The 19,135-nt window shown below is 39.9% G+C and overlaps 2 protein-coding genes across 3 annotated transcripts; one reads left to right on the forward strand and one right to left on the reverse strand.

The window, feature by feature from the left end:
- Positions 1 to 1,108: 1,108 nt before the first annotated feature.
- LOC131694058 (aarF domain-containing kinase 1) lies at positions 1,109 to 3,547 on the forward strand. Its single transcript, XM_058982420.1, has 3 exons — positions 1,109 to 1,265; positions 1,677 to 2,916; positions 2,981 to 3,547. Exons 2-3 carry the CDS (start codon positions 1,702 to 1,704, stop codon positions 3,320 to 3,322), a joined length of 1,557 nt encoding a protein of 518 aa, XP_058838403.1. The 5' UTR covers positions 1,109 to 1,265; positions 1,677 to 1,701; the 3' UTR covers positions 3,323 to 3,547.
- A 513-nt stretch (positions 3,548 to 4,060) lies between these two features.
- LOC131694057 (uncharacterized) lies at positions 4,061 to 18,430 on the reverse strand. Of its 2 annotated transcripts, none has more exons than XM_058982419.1 (6): positions 17,757 to 18,430; positions 15,446 to 17,716; positions 14,520 to 15,145; positions 14,173 to 14,451; positions 5,039 to 5,488; positions 4,061 to 4,924 (listed from the first exon to the last, which is right to left on the reverse strand). In XM_058982419.1, the coding sequence occupies exons 1-6, from the start codon at positions 18,177 to 18,179 to the stop codon at positions 4,834 to 4,836; spliced, it is 4,140 nt and encodes a 1,379-aa protein (XP_058838402.1). In that variant the 5' UTR covers positions 18,180 to 18,430; the 3' UTR covers positions 4,061 to 4,833. The 2 variants fall into 2 exon arrangements, with proteins under 2 accessions (XP_058838402.1, XP_058838401.1); XM_058982418.1 differs by having other exon boundaries at positions 15,446 to 17,748; positions 17,828 to 18,429.
- Between the last annotated feature and the right edge of the window lie 705 nt (positions 18,431 to 19,135).

Raw genomic sequence — 19,135 nt, forward strand, 5'->3', positions numbered from 1 at the left:
TATCGTGAGATGGCTGAATTATTTGCGTTTAAAATTGGACCACTTTTCGTTACATACCATTTTTGTAGAATTTGCAGAGTGCACCCCCATATCGAAAACAAAGACGTAGTCCTACGTCAAAAGTTTTTGTTTTTTATTCGCCCAGGTGCCCCCGCCCGCCTGTAGGCGGCCTACTTATTTCAAGGCCTTAATCAAAAATCCATTACTTCCAAGAATTTTCAACATTATTTTCGTTTTTCTCATCACGAGGCCCACCTCCAAAAGTTTTTTCAAGCCAAAAAATTTGGGCGCTAGAGGGTTAATGTAATTTCCTAAACCCTACACGCAACCGTAAAAAAAACCTACAGAATAAGTTCTTTTAACTTAAATTTAGGTACTTTTGAGCTGTGCGTCGCTTTCGCACTTATTAGTGTTGTCAAAAACAAAACGAGAGATTCGACTCAGTCGAGGTCTTCCGTGCAGTAAGGTACTTTTAAGTTCCCAATATATACGCGAACGGAGGTCTTAGTGGAATGTACGTAATGTTTCAAAGATTTTCTTCCATTTAATTCCACTATGTTTTTATAGTTAGATGCACTTGCACTTCACTATTTAACAGATACCGGTATTTCGATTACTACTTGTAATCTTCTTCAGTGTTTGTATCAGTCTAATTAATAGACTGATACAAACACTGAAGAAGATTACAAGTAGTAATCGAAATACCGGTATCTGTTAAATAGTGAAGTGCAAGTGCATCTAACTATAAAAACATAGTGGAATTAAATGGAAGAAAATCTTTGAAACATTACTTTTAAGTTGTTTGGGGTATACTCAAAATTAGGTACATTCGACTGAAATTTAAGTAAATTAAACTCAAGGTTGAGTTATTATTTTTGCCGTAATTAAATGGAAACTAACTTCAACACGGTTTACCTAATTTTACCTTCCTGCACGATACCACGAGATTGAGTCAAAAGTACTGAATTTTAGGTAGTTTTTCGGTGGCGTGTACACTATATTCATCGCAGTTTCTCACTTTCCCACGTTAGATGTTCATCCACTCTTGATGGTCACTACACTTGTCAGATCTCATTCCATTCATTCATACATTCATTCCTTGGTACGAGTGACACCGCTAGCTATGCTAGCTGATGCGTGTGTACAATATTTTCATTCACAGTTATCCGCAGGTTTCGTCGGTTGTATGATGAAATTTCTACTCATACGAGATGTATTCGTAGCAGAGTTGGCTTGTTTAAGCGAATAATAATCCTTCAACAGCGGTAAGTTTTTAATTAGTGCAGTTTAGTGTATTTACGTAAGTCATGTTATGTATCCTTAAAGAAAGTGATCACAATTAGTTTTTTGCGCCTCGTCACCAACGCAAGCCACTTTACATAGTTCATTCATCAGGTGAGGCAAAAACTAGTTTTTCTATTGTACTTTAGAGGATGGGCCTTTTTGCGGTCGCTATCTCTATGCTGGTGATAGTAGTTATTAGCATAACCGCGACCGCGTGGAGCTTGACTTGAATTCATTTCACGGTTGTGTCCTTGGATTGGGGATGGGCTCATATACCACAGAGAGCGCTGACCCATTAGGTATGTGGGACGCACATTACATATTGGTCGACACGGTGAAATTGAAGAATGATGCAAAATGTAAATCCTAACGGTACTTTTATTTATTCGCAGGTGTTAGCAAAGAAACGAGGACAAAATGTGGCCTACAAGACGATTTCTGAAATACAGCCTTATCGGCGGTTCCTTGGTCGGTACCGCGTTGAGTTTGCATGCAAACGATTATGATATTAACTCGATAGGCATCGTAAGGTTGGGCCGAGCAGGATTAACCGTTTTTGACATTGCTGCCACCTACAAAGCAAACCTATACAAACAGGAATGGCCCGATAAAAAAGATCCCGCCTATCTAAAGTTGAAAAGCGAGACCCACAAATTGGCTGCTGAAAAGCTGCTGGAGCTGTGTCGATCCAATCGAGGCGTGTACATAAAGGTAGGTCAGCACATTGGAGCATTGGAATACTTGCTCCCCTATGAGTACGTACACACTATGAAAATTTTACACAGCAACGCCCCACAGAATCCCATAGAAGACCTATATAAGGTAATCCGACAAGATCTGAAAGTGAATCCGGAGGATATTTTCTCATCCTTTGATCCAGAGCCGTTAGGGACAGCGTCGCTAGCGCAGGTTCACAGGGCCACGCTTAAAAATGGTACTGAGGTGGCTGTGAAAGTACAGCATCCATACGTGCGAGGGAACTCAGTTGTAGACATCAAAACAATGGAAACTCTGGTCAAAATAGTTGGATGGACCTTTCCCGATTTCAAGTTCCAGTGGTTGGTGAAGGAAACAAAACGAAATCTTCCCATTGAAATGGATTTCGAGCATGAAGGGCACAACGCTGAGAAGGTAGCGGAAATGTTCAAAGACTATCACTGGCTAAAGATTCCGAAGATCTTTTGGGAATATACTACCTCCCGAGTTTTGGTGATGGAATTTGTTCAAGGTGGACAAGTTAATGACTTGGATTACATCCAGAAGCAGAAACTAGATCCGTACGACATCGCTAATAAGATAGGTCAGCTCTATGCGAACATGATATTCCTAAAAGGATTCGTCCACAGTGACCCTCATCCGGGCAATATATTGGTAAGAAAAGGCAACAAGGGAGACACCGAAGTGATACTATTAGATCACGGACTGTATGCCGATTTAACGGAAAAATTCCGATATGAGTACTCGAAGCTGTGGCTTAGCATATTGAAAGTGGACCAAATGGGAATGAAGAAGCATGCTCATGCTCTAGGCGTCGAAGGCAGTATGTGGGGTTTGTTTGCATGCATGGTTACCGGACGGCCGTGGAACTCCGTCATTAGTGGTATCGATAGGGTTAAACAAGATGAAAGCGAGGTAAACTAGGTTTAATCTGTGCTGTCGAGATCGACAATTACTAATACTTGTTTGTCTATTGCAGAAAGAGATGATTCAAAAAGAGGGTAAACTGGTTATTCCACACATTTCGGACGTACTGGAAAAGGTCGACCGACAGATGCTGCTAGTACTGAAGACGAACGATCTGATCCGGGGAATCGAAACGACGCTCAAAACTCAAAATAGAAAGACCGCCTTCTGGGTGATGAGCAAGTGCTGCATCAAAAGCGTCGGCAATCGGGAATACCTGGATGCAACTGATCCATGGCGGAAGCTGTCTACCTGTCTCCGGGAGAATTGGGCCATTCTAAAGTTAAACTTGTACTACCTGTACCGCGGTTTGATGAGTTTACATTTGCTTTCAGCGCTGAAAATGATATTTTGAGCGTAGGAACGTGACAACGTGCTTTTGTATCAGAGGGCACTTTTCGGGTGTTGGTAATAGATAGGCTTATAATACAATTTCCGAAAGCTACGGGGCGTGTGCATTGAGTACTGATTGTTGCTTTTGACTGTTTTAAACGTCATTGTATTAGTTGTTAATTTCTTGTAGACAAACAGGGATACAAATAAAGTTATTGAGTATATTTTGCGAGAATATTGAAATGAAGGTCGATTTTTTTTGTGGACAAATGTCTTGAATTTCGAATGAAGACTAACTGCTTGTTCTTATGGTCAAAGGAAATCAATGTAGCAAATAAACTACATTAGCTTGTCAAGATGGTCTAGATAGAATATATTACCTATAGTACAGGATTGCACATGTCGCTATACAAGCACATGCTTTTTGCAAGCCTAAATGGATTGCCCGATCCACACTACCAAGTTATAAACAACAGGGGGCTTTTGTAGGTTCCATTTTCTTGGAACGCGAAAATTTGTTGCCCATCTAAATCCGACACAGTTTTTGCCATTAAAACCTTGATCCCGATAATCGGCCTTGCAGAATAAGGCTGAATAACAAGTTTCAGTAGCTACACACAACCGCTGTTAGCAAGCAAATACGGATATGACCTTAGCTTGCAATTAGGTGGCTTTTGAAACAGTTTCTAGCAAGACATTTTTGTGCAAAGTATTCACATCAGTTCGGCCTTTCGGAGAAAAAAACAACAATTCGTCAAAATTATTTTAAACTCTATATTTCATTCTTTTTTTCTGGTACATTTTTTCATCAATAACATATGTTATAAAAATATTCATAACTAAAAACGTTCTGCCTGGGCTGAACCTGTTTCCCAGCACCTCACTTCTACACTCTAACGAAACGAGTTCATTTGTTTGCAACACATTATTATCGACAATTGTACCAACTTGTGTTTTGAAAACATAAAATTATAAACTACATAAATTTGGTCTTTTTTTATAAACTTGAAACTAATGATAAACCTAATAGAAAAACCAAACATGAAGAAAAATGGTATGGCAAATCTAACATCACTGAAATCTTCTTCACCACGCAGTTACCCAAGCATGATTTGTACACCACACAAATGGCACAACACCTGCGCGACACGAACCATTCGTGTCCGAAAGATCGGTGCGATTAGAACTTGGATATTAGGAACACATTTAAGCACTCTGCAATCATTGTAGCACTTCTGCATTCGATTCGGTTTATCAATATTACTTCAACAGTAAACATGCCAACTAATTTTTACCCAGTCGACATACTTTCAGTTTCTTTTATGTTCTTTTCCGTGCAGCGTTGTGAAAAGTGTGAGTAATGCAAATGTCCGAGAAGAATAAAAAAATAAAGGATGCAAAAAAGTGTACACTAAGCGGACATGTGTTGCGGGATGAGCCGATAGTGGGAGGGATCACTCTGTTGTTCAATAGAGGGTAATAGTGTTGTTTTGGTTTGTTGAAGGATCAGAGAGAAAGAATCACGCACATACACTACCGAAAATGTTCAAATTTACAATCCTGATCAACACATTCTCCACTCATCTGATAGGGACAGATTACACCGTCCGGAATGTTTAGTGCGCTAGAAAAAAATAATAACAGCAGAAAGAATATTGCATTATTTCGGAGGGATGACTCTATTTATGAAATTTATACTATGCTGAAAGCCATCTTCTATGCGATTCGAGCCACTAACCTTTGATCCTTGAAGGACACCAGAGGTGATGAATACGTTCCGAAACGTGCCCGAGTTTCGCCGGTTAGCTCTTCTTGCATCGAAATATGCGCATTATTTGCTTCCACAATCGACGGACTTGCACTTCCGGATGAAGATGCACTTTTGTAGTGTTGTTTTGCTTCTGTTTCCTCTTCTTGCAACTGTTGCTCATGGAGCTGTTCCTCTTTTACAATAATTGGGACTGCTGCTGATGGTCGTACAGTTGTCGCAATAGTTTCTGGGGAGACTGTGGAAGGATTCTCTTCGACGGCTAGTTTTTGCCGTTGGCTCACCTGAAACTGACGCTGATCAGCCGTAATTTGTTTGAATTCTTCTAACGAGAGCTTTTTCATGTTTTTTAGCCTCTTGGTCTCGGTGGTAAGAATCTTCAGTTGCTCGTGAATTTCATTATGTATAGTCGACGGTGTACTACAATTGGAAGGAAATTTGATTATTGGACCAAATTTAGTGGAAAGTAAATTATGTTATGTACAATTCCATTATAACAAGGATTGAATGTTGCAAAGCTATAAAAACTTCTATCCCAACAACTGCTTTCGTTTCAAGTTCAATTCGACTATTGAAAGGATCCTTTGTTCACCACTTTTGCCCATTTCAAACCGATTGTGAAACAAATGGATTTTGCATCGATGATCGACTTTTAAAATGCCTCAACAATTGGGTCATCAGGTTACACTGTAACGAAGCGTGTCACTCCGTCATCTACTCCAGCTTGAACTGCTACAATCAGTCCCAACTTATCCCACTTTTTTCTCTTCTTGGTTATAAAGTTCAAGATCTCTACTAGCCACAGGCACAGGGAATCAATAGATAATTATGCTTGGGAATAGCGAAATATCTTTCAATATGCAACTCCTGGTAATCCTAAAGTGATTTATTGATCAATACCGGCGCCAACCAGGCCCGAACGTAATTCGCGGAAGGAAAGGGAAGAAATGTTAGTCCGATACATGATTTTGTTAGAGGCCGTATATACTACTGCGCACTCCACAAGTATCACGGGAGGAGGAGATATTTGTTAGTAAGTATAGAACTTTGATTTAGAGGTGAGACTCCACTATCTGGACTAGATATCGATCCATCAACTCATGGACCGGGGGGGACCAATGGCTTTACTTCTCTTCCGAAGGAAGACGTGACCACAGATTTTTCACCTCAGAAAAATCTTAACGACCTCGGTTGGGATTGAACCCACACCAGCTGGAATGAGTGGCGGTCACGATTACCACTCAACCACCGGCACCGTCCTCGACGAAAAAGTTTTTCTAACGCCATTCTCTTTTTATTGTTATGAATCTGCACGAAACGGCGCTGGAGCGCTCTGGTTTAATAAAACCATCATTTTGCTTTTCAGGTAACTGAACCTGAATTTTGTCTAGTATTATCCATAATTTTTTCGCCGATCTAATAGTATTTGAATTAAGCTTAGTAGCTTAATCAGGGTATAAGAGTTCTCACTGGGACGGATTGGGAACATGAACTCAGCAATGATAAAGAAATAGAGAAATTGATCAGTGCTGCTTCAGTTAGAGATTTGATTTTTGAAAGAAAAACAAAAATCATGTGAAATTTCACAGCAAATAGAACAAATGAAAAATATTTCTTGTAGTTATATAAGCAGGTTCCATGACGTGGTATTTTTTTTTAATTTTACCATTCATAATCCTGAAACAAAGTGATACTTGATACATTCTTTTGAGATTTTATTCCACAATTGAACGGTAGTAGAGATTGTCGGGTCAAGTATTTGGACCCGAAACCCGGACCCGACGGGTCTCGGGTCGGGTTCTGTAAATTTAAGCTTCTAGGGTTCGGGTCGGGTTCCGGGTTTTCAAATTTGAAATTCTCGGGTTCGGGTCGGGTCCGGGTTTTTGAAATTTTGGACTTTCGGGCTCGGGTTGGGTTTAGGTTTTTCAAATTACAAATTATCGGGGTCGGGTCGGGTTCGGGTTTTGAACAAAACAACGCATCCATTTCATGACACTGTTTGCGTCTATACACAAAACACCGTCTTTTTTGTAGTAGTGAATTATACTTCGTAATACGAATGGATGACACATATAATCGTACCAAATGTTAGCACCTCTGAATCGCTAGAATTCGTCGTATTTTCTGGTGCTCAAATATTGTATTTTTTCATTCTTGCATAAAATTCCGTCTCTTCAGATTTGCAAACTGCCTGAATTATTTAATTTTTTAAACAAACGTTCACGAAAGAGCATTCAACAATACGTGTTTCAGATCCAAAATCTTTTTGTGATTTATTTTTCATGATAATTAGTAATAAACCAAGTCAACAGGAATTTATCGGAAAATATCGGTTCAACTTTCTATAATGGAATATAAATTTCGACAGGTACTTTAAAACCGATACGTAAACGGTTTTGTGAGGTACATTCGTACCCCAGAAATAAAATCGCTCTAATATGTCTAATTTTTATTAAATTTATATGGATAGTTTTACTCTAAAATCATTCGTAAAGTAACCTGTTTAAAAATATTCGTGTTTTGACTATTTAATTATGTAATATTTCTTTTTGTATAGAACAAGTCCTTAAAATACGTCGAAATTCCCTTTTTTCTTCATATTGCTATAACTCCAGTAGTTTTAAATCGATTTTGACCATTTATACGACGTTGTAGAGCTTATTAAATTTCCTTTTGAACAATTTTTTTTCAAAATCCGGTCAAAAAATATATTTATTCCGATGCTTTTTTGAAAACCAAACGCCAATACAAACGTTAAAAATACAGCAATATGCAGTAACAGAGATGAAACAGGAAGGCGTCGAAGGTAGATAGAGCCGGTGCATTGTACGTGTATACAGTAAGTATGTTCCAGAGCCTGGGCTGCAAAAGATAACGAATCGAATGATACGTCTTGCATACTATATACAAATCAAATGTGTTTTGACTCTTTCATCCGCAAAAGCAAAAATTACGATACCGATCCAACCGCATTTTCTAGTTACTTTGCTATAGTGATTTGTTATACCAAATAACAGATACTACTATTCGGCAGAGTTGGAACTTATATAATTTTACACAAGTTTCTCGCTTACTATGTATCGATATTTTGCTTTTAAAAAAAGATATAATAATTTTTTTGAATTATGCACACATGACAAAACACTAACGCAAACGGTTTTGTGGGGTACATTTGTACCCCAAACAAACTTTAAGCAAGCACTGTTAAATTGGTCAAATGAAACAAATAGGTTGTACCTGCCTTCACGGAAGTTTAATAATCAAATTGGTTTATGATAAAGATTGCTTGCAATTTAATAAACTGTAACGGAAAAATAAGGATTTGAACTCATAAATTTGGTGGTACTTTGGTGTCATTATGGCGGCTCAAATTTAAAAAGGGCACATTTTTTTAAAGCAGATAGTTTAGGCCAAATTTATTTTCTAGAGACTGTCTTTGTTCCAGCAGACCTAAACCTAGCTTTACTTCCGCCAGGTTTCGTTGTTCATGACACTCATATGGTGATGGGATAATAGCACCACTATCAAATCAGTGGTACATATATGAAACAAGCACTTTCTTTCAGATTGTTCCCGGGCTGAGCTGTTGCATGATCCGGATTCCTTCATGAACATATATGAATTTCCACGAACTTAATGAATTGATCGCAAAAATTTTGTGTGTTCTGTTGAAGCCATTAACGGATTTTTAAAAGTTTGGAGTCGTTTCGAGAGCTCCATTGGAGATGTCGAAGCATCTCTATTGGCGCGCTTACCGTATAATCTGAAGCATAAAATAACTTAGATACTCAATCATAGATCGTCCTAACGCTAATGATGGGACATCAAGAACACGTCAGAAAATGATTGATACCCTTCGATACAGGTTTGACCGTTCCAACCAGTAACGTGGGTGACGTCATGTAAACTGTCGAATACGAATTGCCAATTGCCATAGCTTAATTTAATACATGTAATAAATTAAACGAAACTGCCTTGCAGGAATGGTTTCTGATAAAAAATCAAAAGTTTTGGTTAAGTACGACGGGCAAAGTTGTTGGAAACGGTGACCGTTAAGCTTTCTGTTTCCCCATGAGTTAGCCGCCGATTTAACTTAATTTCCGGTTAAGATATCAACGATTTAGTTTCTCAGAACGTTACAAATTTGACGTTCAATAATAGTAAATATAAATGCGTATTCTACTCGGCAGTGATTTGTTTTGCCATATGCAGATATAACTCAATGCGTATGGTGCTACTTCAGATTCGAGTGATTTTACTATCCTTAGATGAGTCAAGGATCCAGCTCGGGTGCCTAGAGTTAAAAATCTTCGAGATCTTTGGTTGATTCTCCGTATTAGCAAGTTGGATTCGGATCGGGCTTCTCAAGTTTTACATTTTCGTGTTCGGGTCGGGTTCGGGTTTCAAATTTTAAAATTCTCGGGTCGGGTTCGGGTTTTACAGAATTTTCATTCTCGGGTACGGGTCGGGTTCGGGTTTTTAAGTTTTAAAATGTTCGGGCTCGGGTCGGGTTCGGGTTTTTCAAATTTTATAATTTCGGGCTCGGTTCGGGTTTTTAAATTTTCATGCGCTCTGGTTCGGGTCGGGTTCGGGTTTCGAAAAAATTGAAACCCGACCATCTCTAAACGGTAGGTTCCGGTATATGCGTTGCCGAATATCACGAATGACATTACATGCTGTGGAAAAGGTAATCAGAAATTGGAAAGCTTTTGATGATTACGGGTAGCGAGATACCTCAGTGCCATTGCTAAACGAATTCCTGGACTTAAAGCCCTCACACTTTCCTTGGCAAACTTTGAACGGACGAGTTTCTATAACTGGACTCATTCTGAAGTATTCGAAAAACAATTCTGGATCGCGTATCCAGGAACGTCTTTTTGTATACTTCCTATAATTTAAATTCAGTTGGTGATATTTGCCTCAGTATGTGATTCAACAAACCTTTTTCGAGTTAAATTTTTGTTTTTATTTCTAATAGGTATGTGGAAACAAAGGATTTCACATTCCACGATTCCACATAAAAGCAAAATGATAATACTTAATCCATCGTCGAAAAGATTTCCATTTCACAATTTTCCATTTGTTTACTCTGTTTAATAGCAATAGTTTAATACATATTTCTAGATAAACATGTGAAAAGGCCATAACGCATGTTTACTTTCTATTCCGTCAATAACTAGGCCGCTTTAACGTTTGCTCATTAACTCTTAGCATAATAAGCTAGACGACATCAGAGTCTTTCGATATTTATAGAAACAATGTTGGAAAGTTTTATGATGACGCCATAATAATCGAAAGAGAAAGTAAACACAGAGAGACTCTCATTTGCGTTATACCCTTTTCACATGTTTATTGTTATTGTTATTTATCAGTGTGCAATAGGGCTGTCTCAACAACCTATTTCTGCAACCTATGTGCATGAACTGTACACCTAGGGAGCACGTCGTTTGGCATAAGTTCGTTTGGCATAAGTTCATTTGGCATAAGTTTATTTGGCATAATGTTCATTTGGCATAACAGCAGGTGACACATGCTTTCGTTTGGCATAATGTTCATTTGGCATAATGGTCATTTGGCATAATGGTCGTTTGGCATAATGGTCATTTGGCATAATGGTCGTTTGGCATAATTTGAAATATCCATTGAAATCTCTTATATTTAATGTTGACGCCTAATGTGGCGACGCCACATCGCTTTAAGTATGGTAGTTAAACTATTTGATAGCCCCTATGTTTGAGTAACTCGAGCAAATGAGTGAGTTGCTGGTGAGAGGTAGCCACTTCTGACGGCCGGTCGATGACCACCTCGGCCCCTTGGTCTCGGTTATGCGATATTTCCAAGGGCTATTTGGTATATTGATTCAAAGAACTGCTCATGTTTGAAAGAAGGAATCAACCTCTAAGTTTGAGCAAACGAGTGGATCACCAGTTTACTTCCGAGCGTTATTTTGTATACAAATTCAAAGAACTGCTCATGTCTTAAAGAAGGAATCAATCCTTGTTTCTGGCAAATATATACGTGTATATTTGCCAGAAGGTTGATTCCTTCTTTCAGTCATGAGCTGTTATTTAAATTTGCATACCAAATGACCCTCGCAAGTAAACTGGTGATATACTGGTTTGCCCGTTTTACCCAAAATTAGGAGTTGACTCCTTCTTTCAAAAATGAGCAGCTCTTTTAATCTGCATGTTTAATAAGTTTGCTAGCAAAGTGTTGATTTACTCGTTTGCCCGGATTACTTAAACATAAGGGTTGTTTCTTCTTTCAAATATGATCAGTTATTTGAACCTATATACCAATTAACCCTTGGCATTGTCGCATAACTGAGACCAAGAATCCGAAGCGGGATCCGCCGGGTTCCGATGGTGCGTCGGTGGCCCCTCGCGAGCAAACCTGTGATCCACTCGTTTGCCCGGATTACTCAAACATAGGGGCTATCAACTAGTTCAAGTCCGACGGAGCGGAGCGATGTCGGACAGCACCGGGTTTAAAGCGATGTGGCGTAGCCACATTAGGCGTCAACGACTAGTAACAGAAAATTCAACGTATTTTTTAAATTATGCCAAACGACCATTATGCCAAATGACCATTATGCCAAACGACCATTATGCCAAATGACCATTATGTCAAATGAACATTATGCCAAACGAACGTATGTGTCACCTACTGTTATGCCAAATGAACATTATGCCAAAAGAACTTATGCCAAATGAACTTATGCCAAACGAACTTATGCCAAACGACGTTCTCCCGTACACCTACCGTCTCACCGTTGCACTTGACAGTGTGTGCAGTGCTTTATGGACACACCTACGACCGCGCACCCGGCTTCTCATGAGCGTTTTGGGGGCTCAGAGGCTGTCCTTCCATGTTGCTCAGGGATACATTGCTCCTATACACATCCATGCATACAGGAATACATAAGGGCTTGCATTCATACATACATACATACTATTTGGCACAAGTTTGAAGCGTGAAACGTCGTGTCATCTAGTCTGTGTAATCCTATGGAAAATCATCCTACCATCGCCTTGGGGTCTACGTCATATTGGCATTGAATCCGCTTCTGTCTCTTCCCAATCTCCTTTCTGTCTCCTAGGTCCGAAGCGGATCAATCGACTATTAATTGATACGGTGAACATACTAGCAGTATTAGTACTTACTCGCGAATGCTTTTTCCTACAACCTTGCTGTTTAATTTATATCGTTCAATTATCCCTGTTCTAGTCAATATACGTATTCATTTTTTGCGGGCTGATAGGATAATCTAGTCCAAGTTATCCTGCTCCTAACAACGCGTGCTAAGTCGTCAGTGATGCAATTAAAACTTCGCATTGATTCCGCTTATGTCCGCTACTTCCTGATCTCCTCTTGGGTCCTCTAGGTCTGAAGCGGATCAATCGACTATTAAGTAAGTCAGAGAGCGCTGTCAACCGTAATGTCCACGAATACTAAATTCCCTTCAGCTATTCTTCAAGTTATTCTTTCTGTTCAAGTGTGTATTAATGATTGCATAAATCAATGTTGCATCAAATTGAATTAATTGAAATTCTTCAGCATAAGAATCGCTTAAAAAGTTTTCACCCATAAAACTCGCTAAGCTACTTTGTATGAATCGGATATATTTCTTTCCGGTTCTTTTACTGAAGGTTTTTTTATCCGACTGTTACAAAGACATGTCCCAGTCCGATTTTAATGCTTGAAGTTTATATCCGGTTTTTATATTCTAATATATTTGAAACGGGTTTTAAGAAGCAAGTTCTGTCCTTGCGACTTTTATTTTTGGTCGCTCAATTGTGATAGTCACTTGGGCATCAATTGTGTGGTCCACTGTCAATTCAGTAAAACCCACGCACTAAATGGGACAACGGTAGAACCATCACAATTTTTTTTGGATGCACCGTAAATTTTTTTCTCAACTTTTACGTTAACACTGGACGTCTGTTCTCGATGCCAAAAAAGATGTTGCTTCTCAGTTTAGCACGAACCGGAGGGAACTTGGCCTTGATCCCAGTGCTCTGATATCGATGTTACATAATATTCGTTATGGAATATTGTTTGTTTGGGGGCCATTCCTAAACAATGTCTCGCAGAAAAAAAGGAAATGATCTAAAATACCTTTCCCCTTCAAATTCATTGCAACTTGTCAGTTTTATTACTCTCGCTAGTACGTCTCAAATTCATTTTCAGTTTTTATCTCGCTAATTCATGTTGCAATATTCGACATCGTTTATGAACGGCCCCTTGGTGATATCTTTAGAGCAGACAATCCAATGCAAAATAGGATTGACAGGATTTTATTGCTCTTTTAGCACCTTCTGTCACATCGTTATGTTTGTTATACTTACTAAGAATACCAAATCATGTGATGTGATGCCGGGAAGATTAGAGAAGCTACCCCTTCCCCCTATGCTCTTTCCACATGTTTATCTAGATTTATTCTCACACGTCGTATTCGTTTTTAACTAGATTACACACAAATGTAATGCTTTAGGAGTGTAGTACTACTGAAAAAGAAAATCGGTGGTGGAGGAATGTTCTGACCTATACTCATCTTGGTTCGATAAAGTTTACGCTGCCATGAGCAGCGGGGGCAGAGCGATTATCGTATAATGCAATCAAGTGTGCTATAAAAAACCGGGACACATCATTACACCCAGGATCATTTCGTAAAACGCTGATGGCATGAAATAGAAATTTATGAAATCCAGCTTATGAGCGAATCTATTGAGAAGTTCACTGTCACTAACCGCCCTAAGTTCTATGAGGTTCACCGTATACTTAGGACTGTATTGTGTACAACTACCATATTTTCCTACATTTTTTTGTATTGTGATATCCCACTATCGAAATACAAATTATGAGACCCAAAACATCGTTAATTTGTCAGATCCCATACCCTTCATATTAGGCTTTCTAATGAAAGCTATTGTTACGGTTACTGATTTTGGTATCAATCCCTTTTGAATATTACAATTTAATACATATACTACTTCAAATCTGTCAAAACCTACCCTTTAATCTTCGTGATTTCAATACAGATCATATGAAGCATTGTCAATATAATCAAAACAGTATTAACAATTATCTATAAAAATACTCACCTGTAACTTTGTCCCTTGACCATGCGTCCAATTTCGAGACACAAACTGTTCAGCTCCATCGACTTCTTTCGGCTGTGCATCACCTTACTGTGAGACTGTTGAAGGGCAGGAAATATCTGGGCAATGCGACCCTTGTGGAGGGCAAGGCCTCGTTCCAGAACTGCCAGTTTTTCCTTCAGAAAAGCTACCTTATTTTCTAGATCGTACTGTTTCTGTCGCTCCTGTTTAGCATTCTCTACCGTGGCAATCAAATCCCGTAATTCCTTGTGGAACCGTTGACTGGAAACGGAAAATATTAAATTAATGTCGAATGCAGTATGTTGAAATAATGTATTTGATTGGACTACCTGTGCTTTTCTGAACGATATTCGGCAATTGACAATACCCTCATCCGGTCCCCCTCCTTGATACTCGATAATCGTCGCAATGCCTCACGTAGGGTGCTTATTTCCTGATCTGTTTGAGCTGTTCCTATCTTGCGATTGGGACTGACTGGAGCTAGGTTACACTGTTCATTTTCCTTAGCTCCGGTATGAGGTAGATCTGCATTAGTCTCACTAGAATCATCTTTGGTATCTTCGAGCGTTTGCTGTTGCACTTGTGCAGTATCAAGCGGTGGATTACTTTTGCTTTCAGCTATGACTGTATTATTTATAAGTACTCGTTTGAATAGCGTGTCGGAATCACGCTTCAACGGTGCAAGATTATTTCGGGGCATTCCAGTATTCGATGTGTCCAACACATTCCTTTTATCACGATTGACGGTTACAACCAGTTCGAGGTTTTTAGTCGCACCATCGTCCGATGGCCCTGTGTTTATTATCGTTTTTGTCAGAGGAGGAGGACGCTTACTGGCAACGCGTTCATTATTGACTACCACCATTCGAAGTTGTTTTTGTCTCTCAAGTTGGGCCATTCGTGCTACCAGACGTTTGTATTCCAACTGTGCTGATTTAGGCAGGTGACGAACGGCCTGGGGAAGATAAAAAGAGATATGTGCTGGGCTGTTTCGGACCTGGTGGACCGAACCAGCGTGAATAACGGGACCTTATCGTTCAGTTGCAACGTAAGAAATGAGCTACAATATTGCTCATCCACTACCAGATTTCTCAACCGAGTACTCTTGTATTTGACTCTTCGAAACAGCGATAGAACAGAGGCAACACTCGAATACACTACCACCACTCTTTATTGACTACGATTGTCAAAAAAACCGATATCCACTTATAATATTGAAAAGTACAAATCTACACAACAGTAAAATACTACTTACCAATGGTGTAACTGGCGCTGGAGTGGTAGCTACTTTCTTCGGTGCAGTAACAACCGTTCCCAAGCCATTGGAACCGCCACCAGCCGACGGAGCCACATTCGTTCGTTTAACAGTCTCATTCTCACCAGCGCAATCTTTCTGGTTCTGATCAATTTTACTCCGTACAGTTTTCAGAAACTGATCCAACCGTTGTTCAAAAGCCACTTGATTGCCACTATGGTCACCGGTGGTAATCGCTGTAGCTTCTGGCACAGCAGCTACTAGTGGTTCGTCGTCGTGTTCTGTGCTCTCAGTTGGAACCGGTGAATAAGTGGGACTTTCTAACATAACTCGCGAAGGACTAGCATTATCGAGATCACGTAGGAACGATTCACGAAGACGTTCGATCTCCTTCGGTGCCGGTTCTTCGTCCGGTGCTGGATAGTAGTCCGAATCGGAATCCGAGTCCGAATTTCCTACCTGTATGATCAACTTACGAACGGGTTTCTGGATAAATGTTTCCACTGTAGCGGACCGTTCTTTGGATGAATTACTGGGCAGCGGAGCGTTTAAATTGATCAGCTTGTTTGGATTATTGACCAGTTTTGTGGTGGATACTAATGGCACTGTCAGTGAGATTGGTGAAGGAGTTTGGACTTTGGGGGCTTTAATCAAGGTTCTGGCAGGTGGTGGAACAGCTATCGCCATCGGACTGGCAGCCAAAGCTTTTTTTGCTGCTCTACTTTGAATAGACGTCAGCGATTTTTTACGCTTTTTACGAGTAATTTTTTGCTTGCCAATTAAAGTAATCAAATTCGGATTCGCTGGTTGTCGCAATTGATTTGTACAGGTACTGTTTGCAGCTAGGGCAGGTGAAGAAATAGGTCCTACTGGGGACGTGCCATTAACGTCGGCAGTGCGATGCTCTTTCAGACTAAGAGCAACGTTAGAAAGATCTTGTGGAATGTTAATGGTGTCTGGTTGACTTGAAACTTCTGATGTTGGAGGTATATTGGTATTTTCTCGTCTTTTTTCGGTAACCTTTTTGTGCATTTTAGAGAGGATCAACTCTCGTAGCGCTTCCGCTTCTTCTTCTGCCATTGAGTCAGGCGTCATAGGACGGCTGTCTGGAAAATTATTATTGGACTTCAAAGCAGAAGCTGACAGTGTAGATAACAATTGATTGCGAAGTGTGTCTTCGTCTTCCTCTTCCGAATGCGTTCTTTGCAAATTACCTATAACGGGTGGCGGAGGTGGTTCGGGCATGACTGCTTCCATAGAAACATCTTGATCTGAAGTAACCGGAGGCGGTGGACTGGGAGATTTTACGCTTTCGATTAGTTCCTCATCAACCGGTTCAGCTTCAGGTGATTTTGGACTTTCTGGGCTCTCCGTACGACAGATTTCCATCTGATTCTCATTTTCAGACGAGCTGTCTATTATCTCAACAGTTTCCGGTTGCGTTTCAATGATTTGAATATCATCATCAATGTTTGTGATTTCTTGTGCCAAAACGGGATATTCGCCCGTAGGAGATAACAAGAGAGGAATATCATCTGATGGAGAATAAGGTCGATCAGCTTGCCTTTTCTTCAGTCTTATTTGATGTTTCTTAGTGAAGGCCGATTGTAATGCCAGTAACCTGAGTTCTTGTTCCTCGGCCATTTTCGTTGGTGGCAATGGGTTTTCCGCTAGACTAATGAACCCAGCATCTTTCACCTCAGCTTTCGTTTTTAGAGCCTGCAATCGCAGCTGTAGCACTTCATCGTCCTCCTCATTATCATCATCATCATCATCCAGGACTACTGGTTCATCTTGAATAATTTCTACATAATTGATGTTGCTTTCATCTTTTTTACGTCGTTGCATCGACAACTGCAGCTTTTGTTTAAGTGCATCCCAATTTTCCTTATCAGTCTTTCGTTTTCTACTACTGATATTACATGCCGCCTGCAGTCTCGCCCTATCCAAGGGGAAATCTACCTCGGAATCAGACGAATCTTTAATGCTTACAACTGAACTGCTGGCAGGGTGCTTTCGCCGTTTATGCCTTCGATGCAAAGAAGCTTTACGCAGCGTCGATTGTGCGCGCTTACGCTTTTCAATTTTCCGTCGCGATCTTTCGGTAGTGGAGTGTCGTTTTGTGCTTGATCTCATTGATTGCGACCCAGTGTGAGACGTTCGAAGCGTCCGTCGAGCTGGTAACAGTTTTGGCTTGGGAAATGGCTCATATCGGTTCAGGTACAACTCGACGTCTTCCTCATCCGAAATGCATTCGTAGTTTTCCTTTCCGTCTTTCAATGTAGTAAGAGGCCTATCTTTAGCTAGATATGAGATAGATAATTACTTCATTGCTCAAAATGCCCAAAACCTTTATACCCGACCCAGTTAACCCCGATTTACCGTGAAGCCTCTTATTTCTTCTGGTAAGCTGGCCCAGCTTGCTATCCATCGCTTCTAATTGCGCAATACGTTCCCGAATGGAGAACTCTTCCTCCGAGCTAATGTCCTCATATTCGAGAACACCCCTTTCATCTTCATCGGTTTCAATTTCTCCTTCCTCATGTTCGAGGGTGCTCGATGATTCAGCCGCAGCGACACTAGTACTACCAGTGCTAGTCACGGTGGGTAGCGTGTTTGTGGAGGATTCTACTAAGCCCAACACTTCAGGTGTGGAAACCACATCTACAGCCTGATCCGTGGCTGGGTCTGGCGTTGGTGCTTGTGTCATGATTGCGATTTTAACTATGCTCATGACTTTTTACTGGACCAGAGTGACTTGAAAAGGCAGAGAAAAATTAAGGACATGGAAAGCGATGGATCGTCTTCAAACACGTATAGCAATATCTAAAATCATCATGTACACTATCATTTCACTTCAAACACTGATAAAAATAACTTTTTAAGAGTTGGAATAGATATTTTTCGCGAAAATTAATTTTTCGTCACTTGGAGGGAATGACCATGACTTTTTTCTCTTTCAGAACAATGACGACATCACTGACAGTCAAGTAGATAGGGTTGGCAAATGGAATCCGCTTTGACACATTGTATATGAGTGCGTTCAATTGGCGATTTGCGGCAAAACTGAAATTGGTCATGCGACACCTATGATTCAGCTCATGAATTGACAAAGTGATACAATTTGCACGGTAAAAAAACTTTACACATTTTATGTATTCAAATTGCCCATTTTCGGAAGTTATTCGAGCTGTTAAAAAATGGGTATTTTTTTGTTTCTAACAATGAGTACTTTTTATCCATTTCACAACTACTCGATGAGGTAATGTCAATGGGTATATTGATCTTGATAATGGGTGAAAAATCCTTAAGCATTATTTCAAGCGAGTTAACATGCAAACTAAGGATCGTAGTGGAACCTGCAAATTATCGCCCTGCATCGGAGTCCGTGGCGGAAACGGAACATTTCGGCAATGCTCCGAAAACAACGTCTGTTTAGACTACTGAGGGTGTTGAAAATAAGCGCCAGTTCGGCATGTTTAGAGCAGCCAAAAGATCCAGCAATCAAAAATATATCCAGTTGGCGGTTTTATTTTGTTAAGTAGTTTTAGAATAGGATTTCTATCTAGATTCCTACACTTTTATAAGGAAACAATAATTTGAAATGAATGTTATTTTATGTTTTTTTTTTAATTCAGAAATAATTCTATGACAGTATTTTTCATTCTGGCGCGAATTTCATGAATGAGT

The sequence above is a fragment of the Topomyia yanbarensis genome, chromosome 3, assembly GCF_030247195.1.
Source record: "Topomyia yanbarensis strain Yona2022 chromosome 3, ASM3024719v1, whole genome shotgun sequence".
Lineage (NCBI taxonomy): Eukaryota > Metazoa > Arthropoda > Insecta > Diptera > Culicidae > Topomyia > Topomyia yanbarensis.

Coding starts and splice junctions, on each gene's coding strand:
- LOC131694058 (XM_058982420.1), top strand. CDS start 1,702: ATGTGGCCTACAAGACGATTTCTGAAATACAGCCTTATCGGCGGTTCC. Junction 2,917..2,980: donor TTAAACAAGATGAAAGCGAG/GTAAACTAGGTT, acceptor TGTCTATTGCAG/AAAGAGATGATTCAAAAAGA.
- LOC131694057 (XM_058982419.1), bottom strand. CDS start 18,179: ATGAGCATAGTTAAAATCGCAATCATGACACAAGCACCAACGCCAGAC. Junction 14,452..14,519: donor TATCGTTCAGAAAAGCACAG/GTAGTCCAATCA, acceptor TTCCGTTTCCAG/TCAACGGTTCCACAAGGAAT. Junction 4,925..5,038: donor GTGTCCTTCAAGGATCAAAG/GTTAGTGGCTCG, acceptor ATTTTTTTCTAG/CGCACTAAACATTCCGGACG.